Genomic DNA, 27,158 nt, shown 5'->3' on the forward strand with positions numbered 1-27,158 from the left:
GGATTCTCGAACAAAAGGGGAGAACAAGGGGCTGGGAAATGGCCAGGAAATGAACGGGGAAAAGCCAGGTCATTGCATTTGGTGACACATTTGGATCTGGTGTAAATGTATGTGTGGAGGCCAACAGTGCATCATAAAAGTAGTGATGGGCTTTGCAAGGTTTCTCTCTTTCCCTGCACCACATCTCTTCTGTGCTGAAGGGTCAGTACTCCTCTCTTCAGGGTTCATGGAGCACAGGAACTAATTCTTGATGGGGTTTGTGGTCAGGGACCTTTGGCTTCATGTCAGAGAAGTGCCGGGATTGAATCATCCCACTGTTAGTGTGGCTCACTGAAGTCAAACCAGCCAAAGAAACTTCTGGCTTCTTACCTGGCTCTGGCCAGCTCTGATTTTGAGGATGATCCTTGAACTTTGTTCCAGTGGACTTTCTGTGCCCATTCAGTTTTTCCAGGTTGTACCATATGCCACCCAATGCTCTGTCCAGGAGTTGACCTGGTAAGGCTTTGTCCTCGGCTCACTTCCCTGCCTGTATTCCACAAAAGTGGTTGAAATCCTGTAACCTGAAATGCCATCAGCATGCTTTCAGCAGCTGGCAGTGGGGAATAATGGATGTTACCCCTTTGAAGAGAACCGCAGCTCAGAGCACTCTTCCCTTTCCCAGTGGTAGCAGGAGAGTTCTGGAGCAGTCACACAGGAGCTGGGTGGCTGTAAAATCCCTTCTCTGCGCTTTGTTCCTGGATTGTTTTCTGTCAGTCAGGCCAGCAGCCAGTGCTCCTGAGGAATTCTCTGTTTTCTTTTCTAAGACTGAGAAGAATGCAGCCAGGGTCCCTCTCCAGCCACCCACAAGACAAACATCCCCCTCCCAAACGCTCATTTTGTGTCCGGACATTTGTGTCCGGCGCAGTCCTCATACCCCACTGCTGCAGAGAAATCTGGGGGGACACCCCTTGTCCCCTCACCATCCCCTGCCTGCCACCGCCACCAGCTGCTCTCCTGCAGGTCAGATCAAGCACCCAAGGCATGAGCTCTGCTTTTGGGATATTTGCTTGTGCTGCAAGGGTGCCCTTTTTTCACCCGTGCATGCAGATTCCCATTTGTCTGGTCATACAGCCATTTGGGTGAGTTTTGCCAGTGCACTCTGCGTGTGCTGCTGGGCAGAACTGCCTCTGCCTGAGCCCCTGCCAACCTCGAAGAGCGCAGGTGCTCCGGGTATGCTTGGAACACCTTATGCATTCACTGGTGTGCCTGTGTGACCTGTCAGATAAACCAGCTGTACTAAGGTGTGAAGATTCCCCCTTGCTTGTGGGAGATTTTGGTGCCAGTGAGCGGGACCACCGTTCTGAGTGCTGAATGCACAGTTGCGTGTATGTGTTTCACTTCCTTGCAGATCCCTGCTGATTTCACAAGACATCCACAAAGCTTTGGCTTCACCTGGGCAAATGCAAAAGGTGGTGGTTTCCATGGCTCCACAGCCTAACTCGGGTGACACACCCTTTTTGTGTAAGCTGGCTCCCTGGAGTCGATTGTTTTTTGGCAAACAGCTTCATAAACTCCTCCAACAATTAAACTGGAAAGAAAAAAATAACCAAACACAACAAAACCCATGCATTATGGAGTGAGACAGCAAACAGGTTGGAGCAACTCCCCCACCAGCTCTATCCCCACCAGCTCTGCCCCCTCAAGCCCCCGGAGCCAGGCAGGGGAGCGGCCCCAGCTGCACTTGATGGACTTCGTTTGGGAGGTGCCTGGGCTGCCCCAACCCACCAAGCTGCAGTGAGCTAACAAACATGAAGGAAAAGGTCATGTTATTCACTTTTATTTTTTCAAAGCTGCAAACATCCCTCTCTCTGGGAGGGGAGGCTGCACAGATGCCAGCTCAGATTAATTTAAATATTTACCAATCCCTTTTTTTTTTTTTAATTGTGTGTTTGTGCTCTGTTTGTGTCCCATAAAATACCTGGTGTTTTGGGCGTACCCCGTTTGCAGGGTGCATGAGATCACACTGAAAAAATGCAGTGAAAAACATTTTCATGCCACGACACATCCAATAGGATTTTAAATTAAGATGGAAGATTTTTTTTTTCCCTCTCTTTTTATCTCTGAAGTTTGGGTGAAAGGGTCTTTTTTTTTCTGTTTCTTTTTAAAATTCTTTTACTTAGCTGGGAAGAAAAAATGTCATGGAAATCTTTTAAAAGTTACTTTTGCTTTATCTCACCGTGTCAAACATCAAAGGCAGCTGTTGGTGCTGGTCAGAGCCCCCATTAGTGTGTGTTTCTGTGTTGTTGGCTGGATTGGTGGTGTGTTCCAGCAGGTAGGCAGTGAGCAAGGGAGAAATCCAGAGTCTGCAAGCCAGAGCCAGCTCTGAACTCCTGAGTGTGTGACAGCAGCTCCACTCTTTTCCCTGCCTGTCATTCCTGTCTGTCAGACTTGCTTTGGGGCGAGTGCTGTCTTCGCTGTTTGTGTGTCCCTGGCACAGGGGTCTCATCTTGTTCAGAGTGCTGGGCTTCTGCTGTAACACTCCCAGGTGAGTTTCCTGCTGAGCTTTTCAGGGCAGTGACCCTTAGGTGGGTGTCCCGGCACCCCTGGGCCCAGATGCTCGTGGGTTTGTGTGCCTCAAGGACTGAGCATGGCCCAGGACTCAGTCTGGGCACTGGCATGTTGTCCTCTCTGGTATGGGATTTTCTATATCCTTTTGTCCATGGAGACTTAATGCTCCCCTGGAAGGGAAGTTTTCTTTGTGAATTCAAGCAATGAAAGCACTACTGGCATTCATCCCACCTCCTTTTAATTGCTTTCCATGCCCATTGGGTCATAATCTGATGCCAGCTACATCTGGGAAGGTACAGAGCTGTTCCTTGGAAAAATGGAGCATCTCCAAACAAAACAGTACTGCTGGGATCAGGATCCGGCCATCTCCTCTCTAGAGAGCCAGGCTGGGCTTGGCCCAAACCATGAGTCTTCTGCAGGGGCTTTTGGTTTTACTGCACCTGTAAAGGATCCCAGCTTGAGCCTCCCCACTATGAGCAACGGGGTCTGGAACCTCTGGGTCAGGAGAGACTTGGGGGCGAGGGGGCAGAGGCGGTGACACCCCTGTAAGCTCATGGACCACTGGGAGTTGGCACACAAAGCCAGGTGTCAGCGCTGGGACGCCGGGCACAGCTGCTTTGTTAAAAGCCTCAAGGCTGTCACTGGTGCTGTGACTGGGGCAGGGCAGGACATTCGTATGTGTATGTCTGTTCGAGGGGGGATCGGCACTGCTGGAATGTGAATCCTGTGTTCCTGCTCTGCTGTGGGGAAGGGAAAAGAGAAGGGGGAAGAATCAGGGTGGACGTGTGGGGAGGGCAACAATTGGCTTGCCTGAGCCGTTAGCCAGAATATGAAATTGGACCTGTTACTTTTGAGGAATGTAGGGCAGTGGAGGAGAGATGTTGTGTGAATGTGCACACGGCTCTTGCCTCAGTGTCCTAGGAAAATGCCAGAGCACAGGATGGCAAGGAGTGGTGCTTACCCCACAGCTTCAACTCCACCACTGCAGTCTTTGATCACTTATTAGTTTGCTATTCCTTCTGCTTCTTGCTGTAATTGTTACAAAATCTCTGTGCTTTGGGAGGGGTCCAGGACTCCAGGGCCCAATTGCATCTGCCCTGATTCAGAAAGTGGGTCATGCTGCTTGGTCTGGGAAGAAGATACTCATCTTGCTTAGCATGATATTTATTAGGAGATAGAGAAGGGAATGCAGCCACACTCTTGCCTAGAAAATTGCTCTGGGGGGGATAGCAAAGGACTTGTGAGGGCAGAGCGTGTAAAGTTCTTGCACATCGAGTGCCTGCTGAAACCTTGCCACATTCCCTGTGCCTGTGTTGCCTGCTTCCCTCATGTCAAGACGTGGTGAGGATGGCAGGACAGCAGCGGAACTGGGGATGAGGAAGGGATTTGTAGCTGCTCACTCAGCAGCTGCCAGGCAGCGATGGGCTTTTTACGTTTCTTGGAGCAGAGACTGGTGAGAGTAGAGAGAGGGGAAGACAGTATCTGGTTTCTTTGTAAATACATCCTGTTTCACAGTCAGCCTAACCTGGTTAGGGTTTGCTGCTGGACAAGTGACCAGCACCCTCTGCAAATACTTGGCAAGGTATGACACAGTGCCCTGTAAGGCAAGAACCCTCCTGCAAAGAGCAAGTAGAAAGCCTTGATCCAAAGCCCAGAGTAATTTACTCTGTGCTGTATCTATCTCTCATTAAGCAACAGAGAGAAGGAAACTCAGTACACAAAGCAGATGATGATGGGTCCAGCATTGCTGCAGCAGGGTCTCACAGCAGGGACTGCCACAGACTGCCTGAGTTGGGGCAGGGAGGGTGGAGGAGTGGGGGGGCCGGGGGGGAGCTAGGAAAGCACAGCTGATCCTGCCAGGCTGGCTGGGCCTGTGCTGCTACTTGCTGTGAAATCACCCTCAGGATTATCCAAAGGAAGAACTGGCAGCTCGAGTAACTTGGAGGGCCGGATTCTCAACTCATTTAAATTGGCATGACTTCACTAAAGCCACCGAAACGGCACTGATTTTACACCAGTTGAGCATCTGGTCCAGAATCTGCTGAAAGAATAAGACAAAGAGGGCATGAAACAGAGGTTTGGTAGGGCCCACTTAAAAGCCTGGGGACTCTTGGGCTGCCCTGAGTGGAGAGTGGGTCAGCACGTCATTTCCAAATGTCTTGGACAGCTCGGAAGGGCTCTGAATCTTTGTGGCCATCGTGAATGCCAAAGGACAGCTCCTTTGGGAGGGTGCTGGACCCGCCTCTTTGCCTGCACTTTGGAGCACATGTTGTCAGGGATTGGTGAGAGTGTCGCCCTGCCAGTGTTACCTGCTCCTGGTGTTTTAGTGGGACTGTGATGAGAGGGGTCAGAGGCACTGACACTTGTTGAGCTGGCATGTCATGGACCCCAGGCGCATTGTCATGGGTGCTCTAAACCTGGCCCGTCTTTTCCTGTACATTCAACATCCCTTGTATCCCTTGCAGCGTGTGATGCCACTGGCGAAGGCAGACCAGCGGCTGTGGCTTCAGCCTCACACCACTGCCACCACAAGTTTTAATTTTGCCAAGCCTGTGAGATGATGGGAGGAAAGTTCCCACTTCAGCAAAGGACAGGAGCCGGTGTCCATGTCCCAAATCATGCTCCACTGGGCAGCGTTAAGCATGTATGTGCAGAAATTGTTGGTTCGCTGTGTGGTAGGGCAGTTGTTTTCCCAGCTCTGCACCTTGTTCTTAGGTGGGGGTGTTATGGGATGTACACAAGAAGGTATGCTGTCACATGTTTTTAGAGGTTGTTTGCTGAAACACCGGGCTCTTGGGACCTGTAGGGATGCACAGAATTCCCTCCAGCCCCTGGCACATGCTCACGTCCGGGGTGGATCTGGATAGAGTTTTAGCAACTCCCAGTGAAGCAGTTCAGGGCCGGAAGTGAAGAAGGGATAAAATATCCAGCTGAAACTCCTGTAGGATGTAATTACCTGAGCTGGAAGCTGGCCAGGACAGCAGGTATTGTGCATCTTCTGCTGTTGGTATCAGAAGCACCTGGCATTACAGGAGAGGTGGTCAGGACCAAGGGGTGATGTTCGTGCGAGGACAGGACCGCTCCCCGGAGGCTGCCTCTGTGGGCATTTGGCATAACAGCTTTCGAAGTCACTTGGTGTTTGTTTCCATGGCTGTTCTGAGCATGTACCATGGTGCCTATAAAATGCTCTTGGGAAGCTACAGCCCATGGATGGATAGCCTTATCTTGACTCTCGTTCAAATGCTCCTACTTTTAGATTTAAAAGAGGAAAAAAGCTTGAAAACAAAAACAAAACCAAAACCAAACAAAAAAAAAACCCCAACCCAACAACAAAACAAAACAAAAAAAAAAACCGAAGGAAATTGACTTCCCAAAAATTACACTAAGCTAACATTGGAGGCCTGGCACAAATCCATCGCAGCCAGGAAACTCAGAATTAACCAGTGCACTCCCATGGCTGCTAGGAACAGCTGTATTCCAGCAGCACAGGCCAAAGCTTTCAGACTTGGGGGCTTGGGGATGAAAGTCCTTAACGTGTCTCTGAAGTGCAGCAGGAGGTGTTTTCGTGCACCTCCATGCATGCCAAAAAAACCCCCAACCCGGCATTAGATGCAGGGGCAGCTTTATTCTTTGGGGAGAGGGTTAACAGCAAATGTGACAAGTGACACCAGCACATGACCAGGGCTCTTTCCCCAGGACTTTTTTCCCATGGGCCCTGTGTTGGTGGAGGAGGGATAGGGCAATGCAGCAGGGACCTGCAGGCTGCTGCTGAGGACGCTGGGGAATTTGCATCCTAGCCCAGGTTGCAAGTGAGGACAAAGTTGACTCTTCATTCTCACTTGCACATGACACAGCATCCCATAAATCAGTGTGAGTGACAGCCTCAGTTCAGTTCAGGGAGAAGGGAAGGGAGGGGAACCAGGTCAGGGCAGGGGGCAGTGCTGGGGCTGTGCGAGCAGCTGGCCCCGAGCGGGTCACAGGAAGAGCCTCCCAGAAGAAATTGCAGCTGGACTGGCAAGTCAGAGACAGCCTGAGCTGGCCGAGTGGCGTGGAAGGAGACCAGCAGAACACCTGCTGCTCGCCTTGGGCTGATGCTATCAATGCCGAATGTTTGCGACGGCTCTTTTCACTCATCAGTTTTGGAAAAGCATGGAACAGGCTCCTGTACCTACAGCTGTGGAGGCTGGCACTGAGAGTGGGACAAAGGGCCAGCCGAGCCTCTGCTGTCCCCAGCTGTCCTCGGTTGCCAACCTGCCTTTGCCATGAGTTTTCCGAGCTTTGGGGTACTGCAGACAGCAGACCTCATGTCAGAGCATTGATAGTATCTCATTTCAGAGGCTGGGGGAGGTCGGGATGTGTTAAGGCTGAAAATATTTACAGGTTTTGAAGTTGAAACACAAACAGGAAAAGGCCTTTAAAAAGTGAGTGTAGTGGATATTCAAAACAGGGATTGCCATGGAAACGCCACAATATTTGCTTAAATTGACACAAAGGTTGCTGGTTGCAGGGTTCTGACTTCTTTGGCTCCATTTTCTTTGGCCCGACACCTATCACAAGTTGATCTCAACAACCCTCTTTTGTTTTGCTTCTTTTATTTTTGTCTGATGGAAATTAAAAAAAAAAAAAACACCACCAACAAAACCCTCCAGTCTACAAATCCCACCTCATAGAAAGGCCTGAAGCTTCTGAACTTCTGACAAAGGTTGGAGCTAAGGCATTTTATAAGTTTGGAAGTAAGGTAAAAGTTCTTGTTATTTTAATCTGTGCATTTGTTTATTTCCTTTAATGCAGGAGTAGAAGGGAATTGTCTTAACTGTCAAGGGGAGCAGGGAGAAGGGCAAAACCTGTTGCAAAGGTAGCAGTATGTGCCCAAGGAGCATAGGACTTTTGCAGTCCAGCTCTTGGACCAAAATTTGAGAGATTTAGCTGTAGTTCCTAATTCTGCCTCAGATTTGCCAAGTGAGCTTTGACAAGTCCCTTAATTACTGTGGGTTTCACTAAACTGCAAATAATCATTCTCCTTTGTCTCATCTGGTGGTATGTGTAACATTTTTGGGCATGAGATTTGATGTGGGGGTGGACAAGGAGTTCTGTGCTGCTGGATTCCCCCCAAAGGAGGGATGGCAGCACAGGCTCACGTGGGCAGCAATGCTTAGCTGGCTACAGAGGGAAGCTCTTTGCTATAAGTGGCTTAGTACTATAGGCTGCTTCTGCCACTGATTGACCTGGATTTTTCTGGGGAAAGTTGGAGTGTGTGGCCCACTGAATGGTCACCTGGGTGGTTTGTACCTTGGCTTTTGAGTTGCTAGTACCACACATGGCAGACAAGGAGATGGGGATGCAGTGTGTTCAGCAGGGCATGGGATGCCTTGCCTTGCTGGCCTCTTGTGTCTGACCAAGGGCTCAGGTCTGTGGGTGGCTGTGGCATTTGAGGCTGGCGTCACTGCTTGTGCTCATGATTCACCTGAGCTTTGGTACTGCTCAGTAGGGAATATTCATTTCCTTTTGAAACTCTCCTCAGGGAAAAGAGACTTCACCAAGTGAAGGGAGGCCATCTAATTCACACTGTCTTCACCTGAGACCACCTCCAAAACAAAGAACTTGACTTCTCTCCTGGCTTTGTACACTGGAATGGACCTTGAAGCCTGTGACTTCTCAATACAAGGTACTAGCTTTTGTTCTGTGATCAAACTGCTCTGAAGTAGGACTGGAGTGAGTGATTTTGGCTCTCCATAGCCTTCATTCCAGTTCCTGGGAAATCTCTAGCCTATGAAGTTTGAAAGAGCAGCTGGAAGTCAGTGGTTTGGGTGGTAAATGCATGGTGGGATGTTGGTTTGTCTTCGGCTGGCTTACAAGTAGGACTGGGTTTACCCCTGCCATCGCTGCTCATCTCTTCACAAACACCCAGCTGACACAGCAGAGTGCTGGTTTGAGCAGCTTCTTCTCTTCACCTCCTTCTTCCTAATGAGCTGCTGTGCAGTATTAACAATTAGCTAAGTTGTGTGCATGGGAGTCCCCTGGGTAAGTATTGTGTGGGACAGTTTCTGATTGACTTGTTTCACAAAAGGAGTTTGAGGATGTCTGTGGTCACGGTGGGTAACTCAGAGAGGTTGTGAGGGGGTGGGACTCCGTGTTTCTAAAAGCTGTTTTACTTTCTTCTCTACTTGCCTGCCATCACAGCTTGTCTGCAAAGAAAGGTATGACACAACAATGGGATGATGTATTTCTTCTCAGTGGGATGGGGATTTGGGAGGTACGTGGTGGCACTGCCATACTGCTGCAAGTAAAAGGGGCTGAGGATCCTCGCTGTGTCTGGCCTTTGCATGACATCACATGTGCTCTGTAGGGGGCAGAGAGGTGTTGTCAGGGAGTGTCTCCATTCTGTGCTGACATCATTAAATGCTGATGATGCCTGAATGAAGATCAGCAACTGAAGTGCCTGAGGGGATTGGGTATCATCATGTTCCTCTATTTTTTGCTGCTATGCCATAAACAATACCTGAGCAAAGCAGTGTGTGTCCAAAGCTGTTGTGGGTCACAGGTGCAGCTGAGACCTGAACTGGAAGGATCTGGGTGGAGGGACTGTATTGGCTTAGCAAGAGGGGAGATGAGAAAAGTCACACGGCTGAGATGTTGGTCTGGGGCTCCAGCTGTCCCTGTCCATTGGTGGCTGTGTGTGGCACAGAGGAATTTACTCATGTTCTGAGTGCCCTAGCCCTACCTGAAAGACCAACAGCCATGATCCTCTAAGGCTCAGCAGGGCTTAGTTCTTGCCACATGTTCAGAGCCTACAGACCTGAGTGCTTTCAGTAAGCCTGCCAGTAAAGAGCGTGCTTCAGGATGGGATAGGGGTGAGCTATGCCTTCCCACACCTTCCTACTGCTGAAACACCTCCAGGGTCTGTCATGCTTTATTTGGAAAGCGTGGTTTTGAGCTATTAATGTAGGGAACTCTGGTCTTTTTCCCTGTGTGAGCTGTTCTGGTGCTTGTGTCCCCTTTTAGAGCAATGGCACGTGCCTTCCCAGGCCTCCAGAGGCAAGAGAGCTTCCCAAATAGGAGCTCTGCCTGAGGGAGTAAGGTAAAGGACCATGAAGAGCCTTAAGGTTTTACCAAATAAGACACAAATTCTCAGGTTTGACTGCAGCAGGTGACTTTTCCGCCAAACCCTTATGTGCCTCTCCAGAGAGGTCCAACATCCAGGGGGAAAAACTCTGCTGAGGAAGCTGCCTCATAAGTTCTGGGTCCATTTTTCCATCACAAGGAGCTTTACCTGTGACCCCTGTCACAGGTTTCTGCTTGTGTAGCTCCTGATACTGAAAACCCTGCACTGTCCATCTGACCTGGACCTGGGATGAGCAGAACCTCTGAGACGAGAAGGTAAGAGGAGACTGATACATCAGGAATTCTTTAAGTGCCGAAGTGATCCTTGAGGTTCAGGTTCTTGCAAATCAGTTATCCTTTTCCACATTTGTCTCCTCCCAGTACCTACTGGGTGCATTGCTGAGTGTCCTTCAGGGGCTGCTTCCTGAGGGACAGTAGCTCATTAGACAATAGAAATATTTCCCTGGACTCCAGCTGTTTTCTGAGGTCCCCCTAGTTCTACAAACATCACTGCAGCGAAGGAGATGCATTTAGCCTTTCAGGCATGTGGCTTTGTGATCTCTCATGCTCTGGACTAGAAATCCCTGTGTTCCAGTCTTCAGCCCTGGAGCAAGTTGTATGGCTTCTACTTTCAAAACAAGCTCAATTTACTTTGGGCTACAGAGGCTGTTTGCACGTTCTCCAGAGCCCATCCCTAGGCTGTGATTGCTTTTTCACTGTTTATAAGCACAAGCTGGCTGTTTAGTCCTAGAGCTATAAGGGTTGGAGGGGGTTTTCTTGTTCAGTTAATGAAGGTAGACTTTTATGCAGGGGGAAAAAAGCTAAAAAAGTGTGGGAAAGGGATTAGAAATATCTGCTCTGTCTTTGTTTGAATTTGCAAAATATTCCCCCCTGTTTAAATCCTAAAGTAAAGCTAAATTTGGGGGTTAGCTTGGACTGATGGCATTATTTTTGCTAAGATCCTTGGGATTCCTGCATGGGCACAGCAGCGAAGGGAATGAGAGGGGAATACTGCCTTCCGCAGAAGTGCAGCTGGGCCGGCCCAGCCTGCCCTGACGGCTCAGATCCTGAGCTGGGCTGGGGAATACGAAACAGCCTTGCAAAATCCTTGTGGAAATTTACCCACCTGTGTATGAAATCAACTTGCCTGCCTTTGCCAGGAGGAGTTTAACTTGCCCATTAAAATACACATCTATTTATGTATTACATGTTCTGTGAGAGAATTTTTTCCCAGGCAGTTACAAAACTCAGTCTAGACTGTAAAGTGTGGCATCTGGTGGTAACATGCCATATACATATATCTGAATACAGTATCTCCTGTATCACCCTGCTTGGGAGTTAATAGCACATATCTGGATTACAGTGAGGCCGTTCCGTTTGCAGCACACTATCCTTGGATAAATGCTTGGCCTGGTTCCTGACAGCGCTGGTCTGAAAGAGGCTTTACCCTGCTTGCTTCCATCCAGGTACAGCCAGGCAGGCATTTCCATGCTGCTTGTCCCGACCTGTGGCCCCACAGTTCAGGTAGGCTGGAGGCAACAGTTCCCAGGCGGAGCTCTTCCGGCAGGGCTGAGTAGAGGAGAGGGAAGATGTTAAAAGCCTGTCTGGGTAAGAGCAGGGTTGTCACATCCATCTGCTCAGGCCCTGACGAGCAGCTGATCCATATTGTTAACATATTGCCTGCCATATGGGCTAGCTCAGCTCTCCAGGAACGCTTGGGAGACCTGACCTCTAGTGTGACAAGATGTGAGCATGAAGGACAGGTTGACAACAGCCCTTGGGTCTTGGAGTGTGAAACCATGTTTCAGCCACTTCCACTGCCTTCCCCTGCGCTTACTCCCGCGCTCCCTCATCTTGCCTCACTCCCTCTCTTCTGTCTCTCTGAGGGTTTTTTCCTCCCTCCACTGTTTTCCGCATCTCTGGTCTGCGCTAGATCAATGACCTTCACTCATAACCAGACTGGACAGTTCTGACTCCCTCCCCCGGGCCTTCGATCAGATGTTTAGTTGGCGGCTGTGGAAAGCTGAATGGGGGGGAAGTCAAAGGAGGGGAAAGAGGATCATGTGCTTGGCAGGCCTTATAGCTGTCCTTACCATATCTGGTCTGGGAATGGGACTGAAGACTGATCCACTAAGGTCCTTAGCACCTCCTGCTCACTTGGATAACAAGGGATGCTCATATAACCTCTTGATGGAGGGTGAAGTCCACCAATGGGATCTAAGCAGGTTGAAAGGTCTCAGATGTTCAGGAAAGGGCCTTGATGCCAGAGTTCAAGGAGGGAACACTTAAAAGGCTCTTGAGAAACATGGAGTGAGTCAATTTCGAAATAAAGGTAAGGGCAGCCCAAAGCCCTTCCAGAAGCCCTGCAGTACCCAGCAGCTGGTGATTTTGCACCTACTCATGAGGAGGAATAGTTGTTTGAGGGGCAAAAGCTGAAGAGGTCTTCTGGCAGTGAGGAAGTTGGCTGAACAGGATCCCTCCCAGTGCTGAATGAGGCCTGACTACAGAGCCTGTGGTGCAGTTAGGTGCAAGCACAGGACTCGTGTGTGTGGATATGTGGAGCAGCTTAGCCCTAAAGGAGCCCAGGGCTTCAGTGGGGGCTGGCAGTTGCCTGGACGGCTGTCACACTGGAGACCAGCCTGCACCAAAAACTCAGATGGATAAAGGGATGTTCAGTACTGGAGGAGACAGGACTGGGCCAGGCTTTCATGGGTTCAGACCTTGCTTTCCCTGTCACCTTCAGTCATTCTTTTGGATTCATGATGTCCTCAGTCTCCTGGAAATGTTGCTGATGAAGTTGGCTATCTCCTTCCTAAGGCTTCTGTCTTCACAGCTGAAATTTATGGAGGTTAAATCCTGGTGCTAGAGAAGCAAGCACCAGTTTTACTGTAGACCTCAGTGGCATTGGGATTTCAGCCTTGGCTCCTCAGAAGAGGATTGGGATGTTTCCCAATCTTTTTTACCCATCAGCTCTGTCAGACCTGCTGGCATGACTCATTTGTCTTTTAGTGTCCCCAAGTAAGGGTTGCCTGGTTTTTTTACATGCCTGTCCTGTGAAAATCAATTATCCTCCAAAAAGATTTTGCCCTGTTCTTCATAAAGGTTTTAGACCAGTTTAGATGCTTTCATTTCTCTCCTTCCCCATATATCTGCAATTGCACTGATCTTTAATAGTGTTTATTTGTAGAGAGGAGCCCACTGAGATATTGCAAAATAAAACCTAGTGATGAGTCGTGGTTTATTTACTCAAGCTTCACTGATGTAACAAACCTGATTTTATGTTAATAATGACTCAGAAACAGAGCTGGGAGGAGAAGCCAGATCTCCTGATTCCTTTAACCATCCAACAGTATTTCTTCCCGTCCTTCGATCCAACAGCAGTTCTCTGAGCTGGGATACAGGCAGTAGTTCTGTGGTGCCCTGATGAAACAGCTGGCTGAAAAAGTAATAGTAGTGCTTTGCAAGTTTGCAGGGTTCCATTAGCATTTAGGAGCACATTCAGCTCTAGTAGGCACTGTATATACACCGTCTGTCTGTCCGTCAGGCAGCTCGCCAGCCAACAGGGACGCTGACCTGCGGAGTTCCTCAAGGAAAACCAGCTGGAAAGCACTTGGAGCAATCAGTGCTAAGTATGCACATGAGTGTTCAAGGGAAATGCATGTTCAAAATGTAGTTCATAGAAATCTGTTGATAAAACCAAAACATTTTAAAAATGAACAAATAGTGTAAAGTGAATGGTAGCTGTTCTCTGATGTCTTCTGCTGGGGGCTCATTCCAGAGCTGGTGCTCAGCCCATGGGCAGTGCCAGAGGTGAGGCTTATCTCACTACTTGAGCTGAGTATGGAAAGGCTCTTTTAGCATATTGCCTCTGACAAATTATGTGGTAGTGCTGAGGCTCTTTTTTGCTATTACTGCAGTTATATATTAACTATTAAGAGCCACAGGTAAGCCATCTGCTGATGCACGAGGGCTGCATTTCTCATCAGCAGAACTATCCTGATTTTTGCCAGGGCAGTTTACAGTCTGTCCCAGTGTCTTTCTTGTGATTCTTGCTGAGTTTGTCTAGGCTGTACCTTAATAGAACATACAAGAGAAAAGGGGAGAGGACAAACTAAGGTAAGTTTGAAAGTAAACTGAGCAAACAATATTGCTAGCCTCGTCCTTTCAGAAGTCAAAAGCTACTCTCCTCCTCCCTGCAATTATAAGACTTAATAATACCAAGGTTTCTATGGTTCAGCATGCACACAGATCGCATTTCAGGTTGCTGTGCCCTGAAAGCAGGAGAACAGAGGGAGCAGAGGGAGCAGAGATAGCACTGTACACACATTGTTGTACAAAACAAAAATCTTACGTAACTTGCAAGATCTCAGACTTTAAGAAAAACGTGCAGATTTACAAGGTTGACATCAGTTGGCACATAGGAGCAATTTCTACTTGATTACCATGTCCCTGAAGTATGCTGACCTAGAGAACAGCCTACTCAGGAACCTGGTTGCCATCGTCCCTTGGCAGGGCTAGTTACAACAGGAGCTGAAGTCAGTTGTCCTGAAAGCCGGGAGTGATTTTTTTGGTAGACTTGTTTTACCTGGGGCTATCTGGCAGTGGAACAGTGCAGATCCTACCTGTGCTGGTCACATATGGTATGGAGCAGAGGGGCTTTGTCCTCTCTACATCCATATTTGAGGAACTGGGAATTGGATGTCCTTGATCCCTGATACAGGAATAAAGTGAGGAGAGCTTCTTGGCATCTTCTGCTGTAGCAGCACAGCCCAGGGCTCTGGCTTTTGCCCCAAGAGGCTCCTTCCTTTGGCCATGAGACTGGTGTATCCCTGGCTTTCCCAGCCCAGAGGGAGCTGCTGGAATATGAGGGGTGCTTCCCCCACTTGTCCCTGACTTCCTAGTGCTGCTAACCTGTGGGAGACCAGCCAGGGGGAAAGTGCAGTTATCCTTCCCTAGAACTGGATATCCAGGCAGAGCCTGAACAAGGAAACAGGGACCATTTCATATGCATTTGGAGAGCTCTCAGGCTTTTGGTCCAAATTTTGAAACTCCACACAAATGTTCCCCTAGCAGAGTTCCCTCTCCTTTCCCAGCTGCAGAGAAAGGTGAAGGTGCTTCCCAGGACCCCACCAAATCAGTCACCTACCAACTTCTGTCCTTGCTCTTTGAACCCTGCCACGCTGTCTGTCCTCCCATTATCCTCCTCTGCCTGCTTCTTCCTCATTCCCCTGTGCCACTTTTTATGGGTTCACCAGAAAGGAGGGGAGATTTTTCTTCCCCTTGTTTGCTTCACACCATTACTCCCATCTGTTCATCCAGGCTCTTAGTTCCTTTGTTTTTCAGAGTCATGTGGATTTGGGTGCAATTTACACTCTCTGGGATGCTCTTCTGGACAGTGCTGGTGTGGGAAGGAGGTCTGGTTCACAGGCTAGCACAAGGGGTGGGGGAAATGTGCATCTTCAAATTAATCAGAATTTTCTCCTCCAGAAATGCTAATGGGGGAAAAGCAATTAAAGCAGCCTGTTTTTTATTAAGTAATCTGTGTTAAGAGCTTGTAATGAAGTTTAGCGCCGTTGTGGCTCGATATTTCAGCTTCATCGGTTTGAGTCAAAACAATCCAAAGTGGGAAGGGAGCAAGGAGGTGAGCTGCTCCCCAGCATCCATTGTGCTGATTCTTGTTCCAGCTCGTTCTTGCAGATTTCCAGTGTAATGCATATGAGACCACTCACTCTTTATCCTGCCCAGGATGAGAAAGGGAGTTTTAAAGCCTGCCATGCAAACTGGATGGCTTCTTGTTTAAAATAACTGTTCTCAACGTGAGGGTGGCTGTGGCCCCTTGGAACAGACTTTGCCTCGTGTTTTGGGGTAGTACAAACACCAAGTTTTCCATAGGGAGCAATGAAAGGACAAGAGACAGCAGAAGCGGGGTGACACTGAAGAGCAGTGAGACCCCCCAGCTGAGTGCTGCATACCTCTGAATAGGTTCATAAACCTTTCCTAACATCTGGAAAAGTTTTAGCTGCCACAGGGCGAGGATGGGGACGATACCTGCCATTTCTGTCCTCTGCACCTCCAGGCCTGTGCTCGCTTTGCTCTGAACAGCATGGCCCTGTGACCAGGAGGACAAACTGCTGGGGGCTGTGAGCAGCTGTGGAAGCAGCCCATCTCCTCCTCCTCTCCTTCCCCTCACTCCCAGAGAAGGAAAAAGAAAAAAAGGGACAAAGTCCCTTTAAAGAACTACATGCCAAGCCTCTGCCGTCCTGTTTTATCTGAAGTCCAACCGCATGTTGTTCCAGGGCCGATCCGCTTTAGCTAATTAATAATCTGACAGGAGCCACCCAAGGGATTAGCTGCTGAGATGAGCTAGACCAAACCCCCAGCAAATGAGCCCCACGCTCCCTGGGGACTCAGAGGTGACTTTGGGGGGCAGGGGGTTGCACCACATGCAGAAGGGTGTCAAAGCCCTGAAGGGGATTTATGGCATCTGGGAGGGTGAAGGGGGAGGTGAGGGGTTACAATTTATGAGATGTAAACTAATAAATCAGTTAGTTGAAGAGGGGAAAGGGGGAAACACCAAATTAAAAGATAACGTCTTAAAGGAACAGTGTAAATTGATGGCGCTCTCTGTGGCAGGGGACACTAGGAGAGTTCCCAGTGCAGACCAGTTGTACCTTCCTCTGCACTGGCAACCTGGGAGAGAGGAAGAGGGAGACTGCAAAGCAGAAGAAAAAGGGGTGCTGATGGGGATTGGAAAGAAGAGAGATGCATCTTTTTGCAGTTCATGCAAACAGTTGATGTGTTGGCTTTTGTGGCAGAGGCCACCTCTTTTGATGGCAGAACACAGGGGCTGTGGTGCCCCTGGCCGGCGAGAGCTCAGTGGGTAAGGGGGGCTTGGTCGTCCTCTGCACTCAGTCCTCGCATTCAGTTAGGCTTCCTGTGGGGGAACGCTTTGTTTCCCCACTTCTTAAATGGGATTAGTGGAGAGAGTCAACTTGGAGCAAGACAAAATTACTGTCAGGAGAGCTGTCTCAAGACAGTGTGATTTTTTTTTTTTTCTCCAAATTTGCCTCTTCAGTGAGTCTTCAGGTGATTGTGAGGTTTGGAGTTTGCTCCTGAAGAAAGTGCTTGGTTTTGTTCTGGAGCCTTGTAGAGGTCTGGAACTTCCTGGTGGTGAAGGTCCATTTCAGATTCTCTTCTGATTTCAAGAGCTGCTGTTCCTGCTGGGCTGGGCAGTGGCCGTGGGCACAGGTTTTCCCCTGCCTCTTCCACTGCCCAGTCCCAAAGCTGGTTTGCCTTTCCATACCAGTCTCTTCTGGTGCCTTGAAACCTCTCCTGGCCCACAGTTCATTCTGAGAGCATGCCCAGGCCTCAGCTCTCTCTAGGGGCTGCTGTAATGCAAATGGTAATGCAAGATGGGATTTCCAAAAGCCGCCTTAGGGAGATTTGTAATCCCTGCCCCATGACGGTGCTAGACACAAGCTAATGGAGAGGGGCATGTGTGAGCCCTCTCTGCAGAGCCAGAGCAAACCTCTGAGCCCTTGCCAAAGGCCAAGCTTTTGGCATTGTTCCTTGCAAGGGCAGGAGACTCCTTTATTTCCTCCATCCCCACCTAGCCTGCAGCAGACCCGGGGAGCGAGGCAGTGGCTGTGGAGTGGCCCACTGTCACAGGAGCCAGGTGAGCTCCTCCTGCCCCACCCCACCTCACCCCACCCCATGGCCTGGAGCCAGCCCAAAGTCTCTGGGCTGGCCCAGTGTGAGCGACAAGCAGCCCTGAGGTGGTCGCTGTGAGCACCTCTTTGCTGAAGGGGTTGGGATCATGTGGATGCTGCCCTAGGGGAGCGTAGCGCATAGCCTGCAGATTGCTCTTCCAGTGGGGCAACTGCGTTAAGCCAACAAAACTCATCTGACTACTTCTACATATTTCCATCTAGAGAGCTACCTTGCAGCTTGCAGGGTCCCCCACACAGACATGTTGGGCTCAGGTGGCTTCTTCTTGTGATCTCAAAAGGCAGAGAATGGAGAGGGAGCAGTCCTGTGCCATGCTGGAGCTGAACTGTGGCCATAAGCCACCATCCTGGGGGGCACTAGCTTGGGCCTGTGCTGCCAGAGTGGTCTGGAAATCTCCTGCCAGCACTGCACCATCCCATGCCATTCCAGCCCATCCCTCCTCATCCTGCTGTGCTTGGGCAGTCTCATGGTGGGAGCACGTGGGGAAGCTCTTCTGGAGGCTGGGCTGGCAGTCGCACCATTGCAGCCTCTCATATACACAGCCGTGGTTTGGCCTCCCTCCTGCAAAGCTGCCAGTAGCCCACACTGCTCCTGACCAACATCATTAGTGCGGGTATTTATATTTCATTAACAACACTAAACCAAAATGGCATTAAAAGCAACACCAGTGATAAATAGCTTATTAATAAACAGGGAATGGGCTGTACCACGCACAAATTCAATCCCTTCCTAAATGTGTCTCTACCACTAAAACCAGCCTTTTAACTCCTGCTAATCTGGAGAAATTTGAAGGATGTTTTGGGGGTGGATGGTAATTAGATGAAGGCAGGGGGTGGGGGCACACAGTGTCATATAGTTTGGTTCTTCCTAAGGCAGCTGGCTGGGGTGGGAAGATGCAGATTTCTCAAAGTGCTGTTGTATTTCCATTGTTGCGTGGGACTTGTTCAGTTGTGTTTCTAGTGTAATTTTGATAGTGTTAAAACAGCAGTAGTATAGAAAGCATGAAACAAAAAAAAGCAGAGAGACTGAAGATGCAAGTGCGTGTCTGCCTTTGATTTTAGTGTCCTCTCCTGTTTCCCCTACACTTTTTCAGACACCTCTGCTGGCTTGGGAAAGACCATCCACAACAGCCACCAGCACAAAATCTCTTGCTTGCACCAAACCCAGTCTCTTCCAGTGATGTCTGAGGACAGCCAGCCCTATCCTTATTCCTCCTTGTCTGTTTATTCTAGGGATTAAGAATGTTAAAAATGTGGTTTTTCTTGTAAGCTTGTCAATCAGCTTATTATTTTTATTTTCTGAGGTTTTTTGCCCCCGACTCATTATTCTGCGAAATTACTTCCTATGCTTCTGTCCCACCCGAAGTACAAAGGCTCTTTTATTGTTCTTCCTGCTCTTTCTTGCCACAGTAAATTAATTAACTCAGAAACTTGGATGAAGTTGGAGTTTAGGGCCCCCCTCAAACCTCCTCCAGGTTTCTCAGAGAGGTTCCCCTCTCCGTACACATCTTGGGCACTTTTGCAGTGGGGAGGACAAGGTACAGGGCTTTGCCTTGCTTCATCATGCTCCTTCCATGCAGCACAAACTGCTGCCTCCTTTGCATCCAGCCATACTCCCCTGCTCCCAGGGCATTTGGGTCCCCCCACTTTCCTACATCTAGTGTGTGCTTAGCAGCATGTGCACTTCCATCCCCAGCATGTTATCTCCAGAGGCATCAGGGCAGCACCAGGTCCTGGGCACGCTCCTGTCCCATACTGCCTGCATAGGCGTGCCTCGATGCAGCTTCCAAAGACTGGGCAGCTCTTGCGTTAGTCATGCTCATCTGTGTTGCTCTGCCTGAATGTACCTTACTGGCTTAGGCTGCGGTGTTTGCAGGTTTTAGACAGTTACTTTGTGGTCTCCCTGCTTTGGACTGATATACTTGCATCATGCAAGGGCTTTTTGTGGAGAACAAGCCCTCTTCCCCAACCTGATCATGTCTGAGTTGGCATCAAACATAATTCTCTGCACTTCTATTCTAAGGACAGTAGTAGTCCTGAATGTAGGATTTGAGGTGCAGCTGGGATCTTTCTGCTTCCTCCTCTCTTCATCCTTAGGTCCTTCTGACACAGGCGAGGCATGGGTTGGATGGGAAGGGAGCACAAAAAGATTGCAGAGCTGGCTGGAGTCACCTCCATGACCTGTGTTTTGCATATGATGGAGAGCAACCAGAACCAGAACACGAGACAGGGTGTTTTATCATGTGTTTGCACGCCAGCATGGGCAGTATCGTGGGTCGCACGTCTCCTGGTTAGCTGAATTGTGAAGTGTGTGCCCTGGCAGAGGCATGTAAGAGAGGAAGCTCATCAGAACCTGCCTGTTGCCCCTCAGCTGATTGTTTCAGGGTCTGTCCCTTAGCTGACATGAGCACTAAGATACTCGGATATTCAGAGCAGGGAGGGGAAGAGAAGCAAAAGAAACCAGGCATCAAGATAATCATGATTTCCCCAGAGCCATGATATCCAGCATCATCTCTTGGTCTCACTCTTGCTACACAGCATCAAGGATAAATAAAAAGCCCCTGATGCTGCTTACCTTCTGTGGTCCCAGCCCCAATCCCGGGGCATCCCTTCCTGCAGAGAGCTTGGCAGAGCAGGGTCAGGGTCAGGAGGGAGAATTGGCTGTACTCAAACCCTTTCTTCCAGAGGCTTGGAAGGACTCAGAGAGTAGATGTGGTGTGGGAGTTGGCCATAGCACTGGATGAACGTCTTGACTGTGGATGGACAGAGAACACAGAGAGAATGCAGGAACTTGGGATCTGCTTAACTGTAGGCAGTAGAGATTCCTACAGCCAGCAGAAAGAGGGAATGGATCAGACAGAAGTGCCCTGCACAATTACTAACCATGAGTTGGCAGGGGGAGGGGTTTCTCAGCCTTTGAGCTTTTCACCCTGAAGCCATTCCTGGAAATATCCCTGAAATATGTCCTGTCCACTGGGAAGACCACCCCTGCCCAGTGACAGCTGGTGCCAGTAAGGATGGTGTCAAGGCTGCTTAGGATTGAAGGTGACAAAAGTGGTCTCTCCCTTAGTCCTACTCTATTACTGTGCTTCCTTTTCATTCTTTTGGAAGGATTTCTGTTACACATTAGTTACTGTCATCTGGCAGATCTTGGGCTTTCTCTCCCCTGAATAACCCAACAAGGATGTGATGTCTTGAGCCCTGCTTTTCACTATGGAGAGGAATAGCCCCTGTGTAAGGGACTCTTGGGTGGAAGGAAGCATAAGCTTCCCCCATCTGCTGAGGCATATGTTTCATAGGAAATTGTTACATGCTCCTGGGAGGACACTCTTTGCCACTTTGGAAGGTTATTGTGGAAGCTGTCTCACATCAGCTCTGTGTCTGAGGGCTGAGGGAGCCGTTTCCTATTTCATACACTGACAGTATGAGAACAGGCAGACCTGAACTGGTGCTCTGTGTCCAAAGAGTGGCTTCCCACAGGGCATGGAGCCATGCTGGGGGGGGAAGCTGATCCATACCCAGCTCCCAAACTACTGCTATTAGTGCCCACCCCAGCAATTCTGCAAGCTCTACAAGCTGCCTGTTCCGTTGCAGCTCTCTCTCTATGGAGTGTCTTCCCTTGGAAGGAATTTTAATCAAACTTGACTGAGGAGTGCTGAAAAACATGAGGAAGTAATTACAAACATGAATTTACAGCCTCCTGGAGTACCTCCCTCCTTCTCTCTCTTTGCATAACGCCTGTGTTTACCCTGTTTCATACTGTTACCAGTCTCATTCCTCAAGCCCTCCTCCACTTCACTACCTCTGTCCAAACCCCATGTGTCATATTTGTGACCCTCAGTGCTGCCTCAGAGAGAAGAGCAAAAGTAGAGCCAGTTCTGGGAAAGACTGTGGCCCTCACTTTCTGCTGTGGGGGAGTAATAAGCCAGCAGGAGGACAGTCCCAGGAGGAAGTTGCAGGTTCCCTGAAGGAAATTGGCTGGAACAGCCTCCCTGATTATCTGCGATTTCCCAGCTAGATAGGCCCCAGGAGAGGGGGTAGGCTGGAGCAAGGTGGAATCAGCCTGGAAATCAGGATGGGCTGGATGCTTCCTCCATAACATGTTATTTTCTCATGTATGCTCTTCTTGGGAGTCTTTCTTTTATTATTATTTATTTTCATGCATGAAATCATTACTCTGGGAAGGCTCTTAGCTTGGCTGACTGCAGGATCCATAACCAGCTCCTAGGGGTGGTCACATATTCCAGTGCCATTCACAGGTTATGTACCAGCGTTGTTGGCTCTTGCTCCCTGATTCCAGGTTGTATCCTTCTTTTGTTCCATGTGGGCATAGAGTGAGTCTGTGTGTTGCTTGTATGGACTGGAGAGCTTTCACTGCAGAGACTGAGCCTTTCGCAGAAAGCAGAATGAGGAGAATTGTGTGGGTGAGACGCCAAACCCAGTCCAGTTGCCTTGAGCAGGAATTAAACTGCAAGGTGTGAACTGTATGTGGGGGTAGCAGAAAAGCTAAACCACTCAGTCACTTCTTCTCTCATCTTCACTTTGCTTTCTTAAAGCAGTAGAAGAAATGGCTGGCAAGTTACTGGGCACTTGGAATTCCATGTGACTGTTCAGACAGTTGCCAGCCTGTGTAGGGATTAGGAAGAAGTGTGAATTTTTTGGTGGAATTTAGAAGAAATGGGTAAATTTGTGTGGATGATCCTTTAGCTTGTTAAAGAACAAGCTGCTTCCAACCTGTAGCTTTTTTTTTTTTTTTTTTTTTTTTTTTTTTTTTGAGGGTTTTGCCCTAGGGATAATTTATTTTACTTGGCCCTAAGGGGGCCAGAGAACCAGCTGTCCCAATGCAAATAGGGGAGGGCACTGGTGCGGGGTTGAACAGAAGGCTCTAGAACCCCTGGGCTTACTAGATGCCTGATTCAAATCTGAGTTTGACTGGCTGGGGCTCTCATCTTCTGGATACTCAAAAGAAACCAATCCCAAAAGCTATCAAAGAAGCTGCTGCCATGGCCCTACACTGGGCTGTTTGGTGATGAAGGAGAGAAGGGGGAGTAGCATAAGTACTCCCTTGGGATCCCCTCTTGCACTCTCATTTTCCTGTAACCACTTTCACTTTTTGGCTAATTAAAGACTCTGAGCAGTTTTCAGCCTGTGGGGTTTCTTTTATTTGGTTCCTCAGCAATTAACTTCTTTACTGAACAAAGTTTTGATTGAGCTGGGGCCCATGTCTTGGTTTAAAATTTCTCTATAGCCCTGTGAATCCATGCCCTTTCCTATCCCATCCATGGCTCAGTGCCACATTCTCTTCCATCACTGATAATTCTTCCCAGTGCTGTCTCCTGCCTCTGTGCTTTCTTCACTCTCACCAAGCCCCTTGTTCTGCAGAGAAAAGGAGGACCCAGAACCCTTTTTGCCCCATCTTCAGAGGGCCAGGAGCACTGCTTGTTCCAAGTTGCAGAGGCTTCCCTCTGTGCAGAGGTTTTCCCATGACATAGTCCAAATGGGCTGGGAGGAACCTGAACTGCAAGACCAGCTTGTCTGTAAGCAGCTGTGCCTGTTCTGCTCTGGTGTCTCAGAGTTTCTGTGGGCTCAGTTCCCTCATTGCTTGGCACCTAAGCCCTTTACCCAGCACATCTGTGCCTTTCCTCACACTGAGAAGGACCATGGGCTCCTGTGTTCCCTTTGTGGTCCATGGGGCTGTCTGGGTGGGAGGTGGCCCACATGCCAGAATCACCTGGCCCAGAACTCACCTGCAGTACTTCTGTGTTATCTGAGAGCCCATGCTCTGCTCTTAGAGCTAGTGCCTGTCCTCACCTGCCAGGGATTCCACTTTGGATGACCAAGGTCATAAACCTGCAGACTCAACTGGAGGCATCAGCCTGCTGTCCTGAAGGGCCTGATCTTTCTTATCTTGAGCTCTTTGCCGACTGTCTTGGCACAGCTGAAAGCACATCATGCACCTCGCTCTGCACCAGCTCCTCCATCCCTGCGCCCATGCGGTGAAAAGGTGGCCTTCCCGCACTTGGCTTGGAAACTCTTTGCCCAGCTGTTTTGGAGGCCTGTAACCCCCTTAGCTCCTGCTAGGGTTACAAGTGTTGGATATATTTGTTGTTTTGAGGATTGGTGCTTTTATGTTGTTGTTTTCCCCCAGAGCCGTTTCCTTTACTGTTGTGCTGTGGTGTAGGCAGCTGTCCCTTTCAATAAGGAGTTGTCGGCACCAAAGTGCCGCCCCATCCTCAGGCTGGTTTCACCCTCCCTCGCCCCCCCAGCCCATTCCCTGTGGTGAGTGTGCCCACGCCAGGCAGGCATGCACGAGCTTTGGCTTGCTGGGGGAGCGCACCTGCAGCGCCTGCACACACACGCCAGTGCTGGCGGCTGTGCCGGCACTGCTGTGCGTGCTCCCCTTGGCACCAGCCAGGCTGTGGGGGTGTGTGCCACTGCTTCCCATCTGTCCATCCATCCATCCATCCATCCATCCTCTCCCATGCATGCTCCCCTTGGCATCATCCGGGTCATGGGTGTGTGTGCCCCTGTGCTTCCCGTCCGTCCATCCATCCATCCATCCATTCATCCATCCATCCTCTCCCACCCATCCTGTCTGTGTACACACGCACAGTCGTGTGCTTGCAGCATGCTGCACCAGTCACTTTCACCCTACACATCCAGCAGCATGCAGGGATCTGCATAAACTTTGTTTTAAAAGGGAAAATGTTTGGCTCAAAAAAAAAGAAAAAAAAAAAAGGCAAATGAAACACAAATTAAAGCCTCCAACCTACCCTGTGTGCATACACCAAACTTTCTGTGTCATCTGTAGAGAATACCCAACCTCATGCCCAAATGCTGGAGATCTGACACAGTTGGAGTGCAGGAGGGAGAGAAACCGTGGTTTCCAAGGACTGATTAGATGGCATGCCAAGTGTATTAAATTTTGCAGACATTTTAACAGCAATATGCTAGATAGTTGGGTGTCCCCTGAGGCTGCTGGATTTTTTATATCCTTCACAGAAGGTCAAAGCCCTCTTCTGCCTGCCCCCCTCCCTCTCTCTGCTGTCTCTCTTTCTCTCATTCCTCGTCCCTTTCTCTCTGTGTCACTATCCCTCCCTCTCTCTCTCTCTCTTATTTTTTTGGTGCGCTTTCTCCTTCTCTTTTGCTCTGTGTGAATAAAATAAAAGATCAGTCATTTGTGAGTTCCCCCATGAGTGGAAATTTGCACTCCCTGTGGTCTCACACAGAGATGGGTATGCTGGGGCTTTCCCCCTCTCTTTTCTGCATTTTGTTTTGGGGAAAATATGTTTTCCTCCCGTCACTCCCCAAACATCAGTGCTCTCCCTCTTTTTTTTTTTTATTTTTGTAGCAAAAGAAAAAAAAAGGGCAGGAAAAGAATCCATCTGGCATATGAATAATTGAAATGGCTCAACTCTGTTCCTGTTGCTGTTGTTTGCTCTCAGTTCTTCCTCCCCCACCCCAACCATAGCATCCCCCCGGGATATGGGAGTTGGAGGTAAGGATGTATTGATTCCCTTGAGGGAGCTGGTAAGGGGGGTCAGCATGCAGCTCACACCATTCCTCCAGAGCTCTGTCTTGAGGACAGTGTGTGGTTTGAGGAGCGCAGGGGATGTGAAGGTTGCTCTTCCCTGTGTCTGTGTGAGGCATCCCCTGGCTGGCTTCAGGAGTTATTCCCAAGGCAACTCCCACTAGTAGCCCATGGTGCCATCAGCCTTTCTGCCAGGCTCAGCCTGCCACAGCGTGCCCCTCCGAAGTGGTGACAGGTTTTGCTCTCCCCACAGCACCTTCCTCTCTGCCTGCTCACTCCAGTGCCTCAGAGACTTCCTGTCTGGTCCCCGCTCCATGGCAGAGCTGAGCAGGATGGGGACCTGCTGTGTCGGCTCTCCCCGCAGTGTTCTGCAGCTCTCTGCAGCTGCTCTGCAGAGCCAGTGCCTTCCCGTGGATCAGAGCAGGGATCCCAGAGCTGATCCCTCTCCCACGACACTAGGACAGAGCTGCTGGCAGTGGTGTAAGTCTGCGTCTCCCTCTCATCCTGCTCCCTGTTGAACACTCTTGAGTGAGGTTACAGGTTCAACTTTTTAGAACACGTTGTAGCAGTCTTAAAAAGAACATCCCTCCTTCCAACTTAGGTTCTCCAGCTTAGCCCCAAAATGCTGGACCTGCTGCCTTTCCTGTTCCCAAGTGCTGGAGCCAGCTGGGGTACCCGTGTGCCTGGCAGCCAGGGCGCAGCTTTTTCTGTCTCTTCAAAACCCTTTAGAGTAAAACCAAAGAACTTTAGTGCATTAATTCTGGATGAAGATGGGTCTCCAGATGACAGCCTGATCCATATCCTTCCCCACAAGGCAGCTTCCATTTTCCTCCTCCGTATCGCCTCCTGCCTACTCTCTCCTTCCCCCCTGTCCGTCTGTCTGTCTCATTTTTCCTGCTCTTTAGAAAGGAAAAGCTGACATAAGGTGTTGAACCTTTAAATATACACATTGAGCTTCTTTTTTCTGTAGTTAGTGGGCTGCTTCTAATGAGTTGTATGTTTTGAAGCAGGTATTTGCTGTGTGTATTTGTGTATACTTGGCAGGCGTTGGGTGTGCGTGGTGTGTTTTTGGGGGATGTTTGTGTATTGTTGGGGAGGAGTTTATATTTAGGCTCTGTTTTTTGTGGTTTGGGTAGGTAATGTATGTATGGACGAGATGTGTGTGTTTATCAGGCTGTTGGTGTGTGCTTTTATTCTGACATAGTGTTTGTTGTGTGGGCACATACCTCTATAGTGTGTAGATAGAATGTATGTAGATTTGTGTATGCTTTCCTTGTGTGAGGCCAGTGAAGGATTTTGGGCTTGAGTCATAAGGATTTTGTGTGTTTTAGGATACACATTCTGTGTATTACATATGAGTTTTGTATGTAGTGTTTGTGATGTTTGCTAATTTCATTAATTCTGGTCCTTGGAGGGATGGGCTTTGGTGAGTCTTGAGTGTGTTTGGAATGTGTTTTTCATGACTGTGCATTTACAAAATTACAAGAGCAACACTGAAAAGATGTTAGAAAAGCGATCAAGGAAAATAGCCTCCTGGAATATTCAGAGGTGCAAATGTCTCATTAATAACATTACTGGAGTGGGAGGTGTTCAGGGACAGGAAAATTCCTACTAAGAGAGAATTTCTTCTTCTTCTTCTTTTTTTGTTTTTTTACTTTTTAATCTTCATTAAAAAAAAAAAACAAACAGGAAAAATCAGAAAAAGGAAAAATATTTCAGATGGCATTCAAATCAGATTCATCATATATATGTAGATACATAGGTCTTTTTCTATAAAGACTCCTACACATGATCTAAAAGTTGCATGTAAAATATTTGGTAACCCAGCACTTGGTACAAATAATTAAATATTTAGATATAATAAAACTGGTTTGATGGGGAAATCACTTTCTCCTGTGCAGATTTCCATTTGAAGACAAGTTTCGGTGCTTGTGTTTGTTTTTTCTGACAGCAAAACCTAGGGTTTGGCACAGACAAAATATATTCCCTGTAAATATCTAAATATCTGTTCTCTGCCATAAACATTGAGAGATGTGCCCAATCATGTCAGAGGAGCCTATTTATGCACTTTGTGCTTTCATGTTACCTGCAGTGCACTTTGTGGGGAGGAGAAATGCAGCAAACTAAGCCAAGAGGGTGATTGCTGTCCCTGGGCAAAGCAGCCACATCCGTTGCCCAGGCTGTGCCACAGAGACTGGGTGATGGCTCTGGGGCAGACCCCAGTCCAAGAGCCCCTTGCCAGAGGGCCTGGG

General features: G+C 49.0%; 1 protein-coding gene across 7 annotated transcripts in view; it reads left to right on the forward strand.

The window, feature by feature from the left end:
• The window catches only part of CASZ1 (castor zinc finger 1), a 199,410-nt gene that overhangs the window by 26,947 nt on the left and 145,305 nt on the right, over positions 1–27,158 (forward strand). For 6 of the 7 annotated variants that reach the window (XM_032131870.1, XM_032131872.1, XM_032131869.1 and 3 more), the window contains exon 2: positions 8,069–8,212. The exons of the other annotated variant lie outside the window; for it this stretch is intronic. Coding sequence is in view for 2 of the 6 variants with exons in the window: in XM_032131867.1 (XP_031987758.1) it covers positions 8,179–8,212 (34 nt within the window). In the remaining 4 variants the exon portion in view is untranslated. The remainder of the gene's footprint in view (positions 1–8,068; positions 8,213–27,158) is intronic. 7 annotated transcript variants of the gene reach the window in all.

The sequence above is a fragment of the Corvus moneduloides genome, chromosome 22 (genome assembly GCF_009650955.1).
Source record: "Corvus moneduloides isolate bCorMon1 chromosome 22, bCorMon1.pri, whole genome shotgun sequence".
Classification (NCBI taxonomy): Eukaryota; Metazoa; Chordata; class Aves; order Passeriformes; family Corvidae; genus Corvus; species Corvus moneduloides.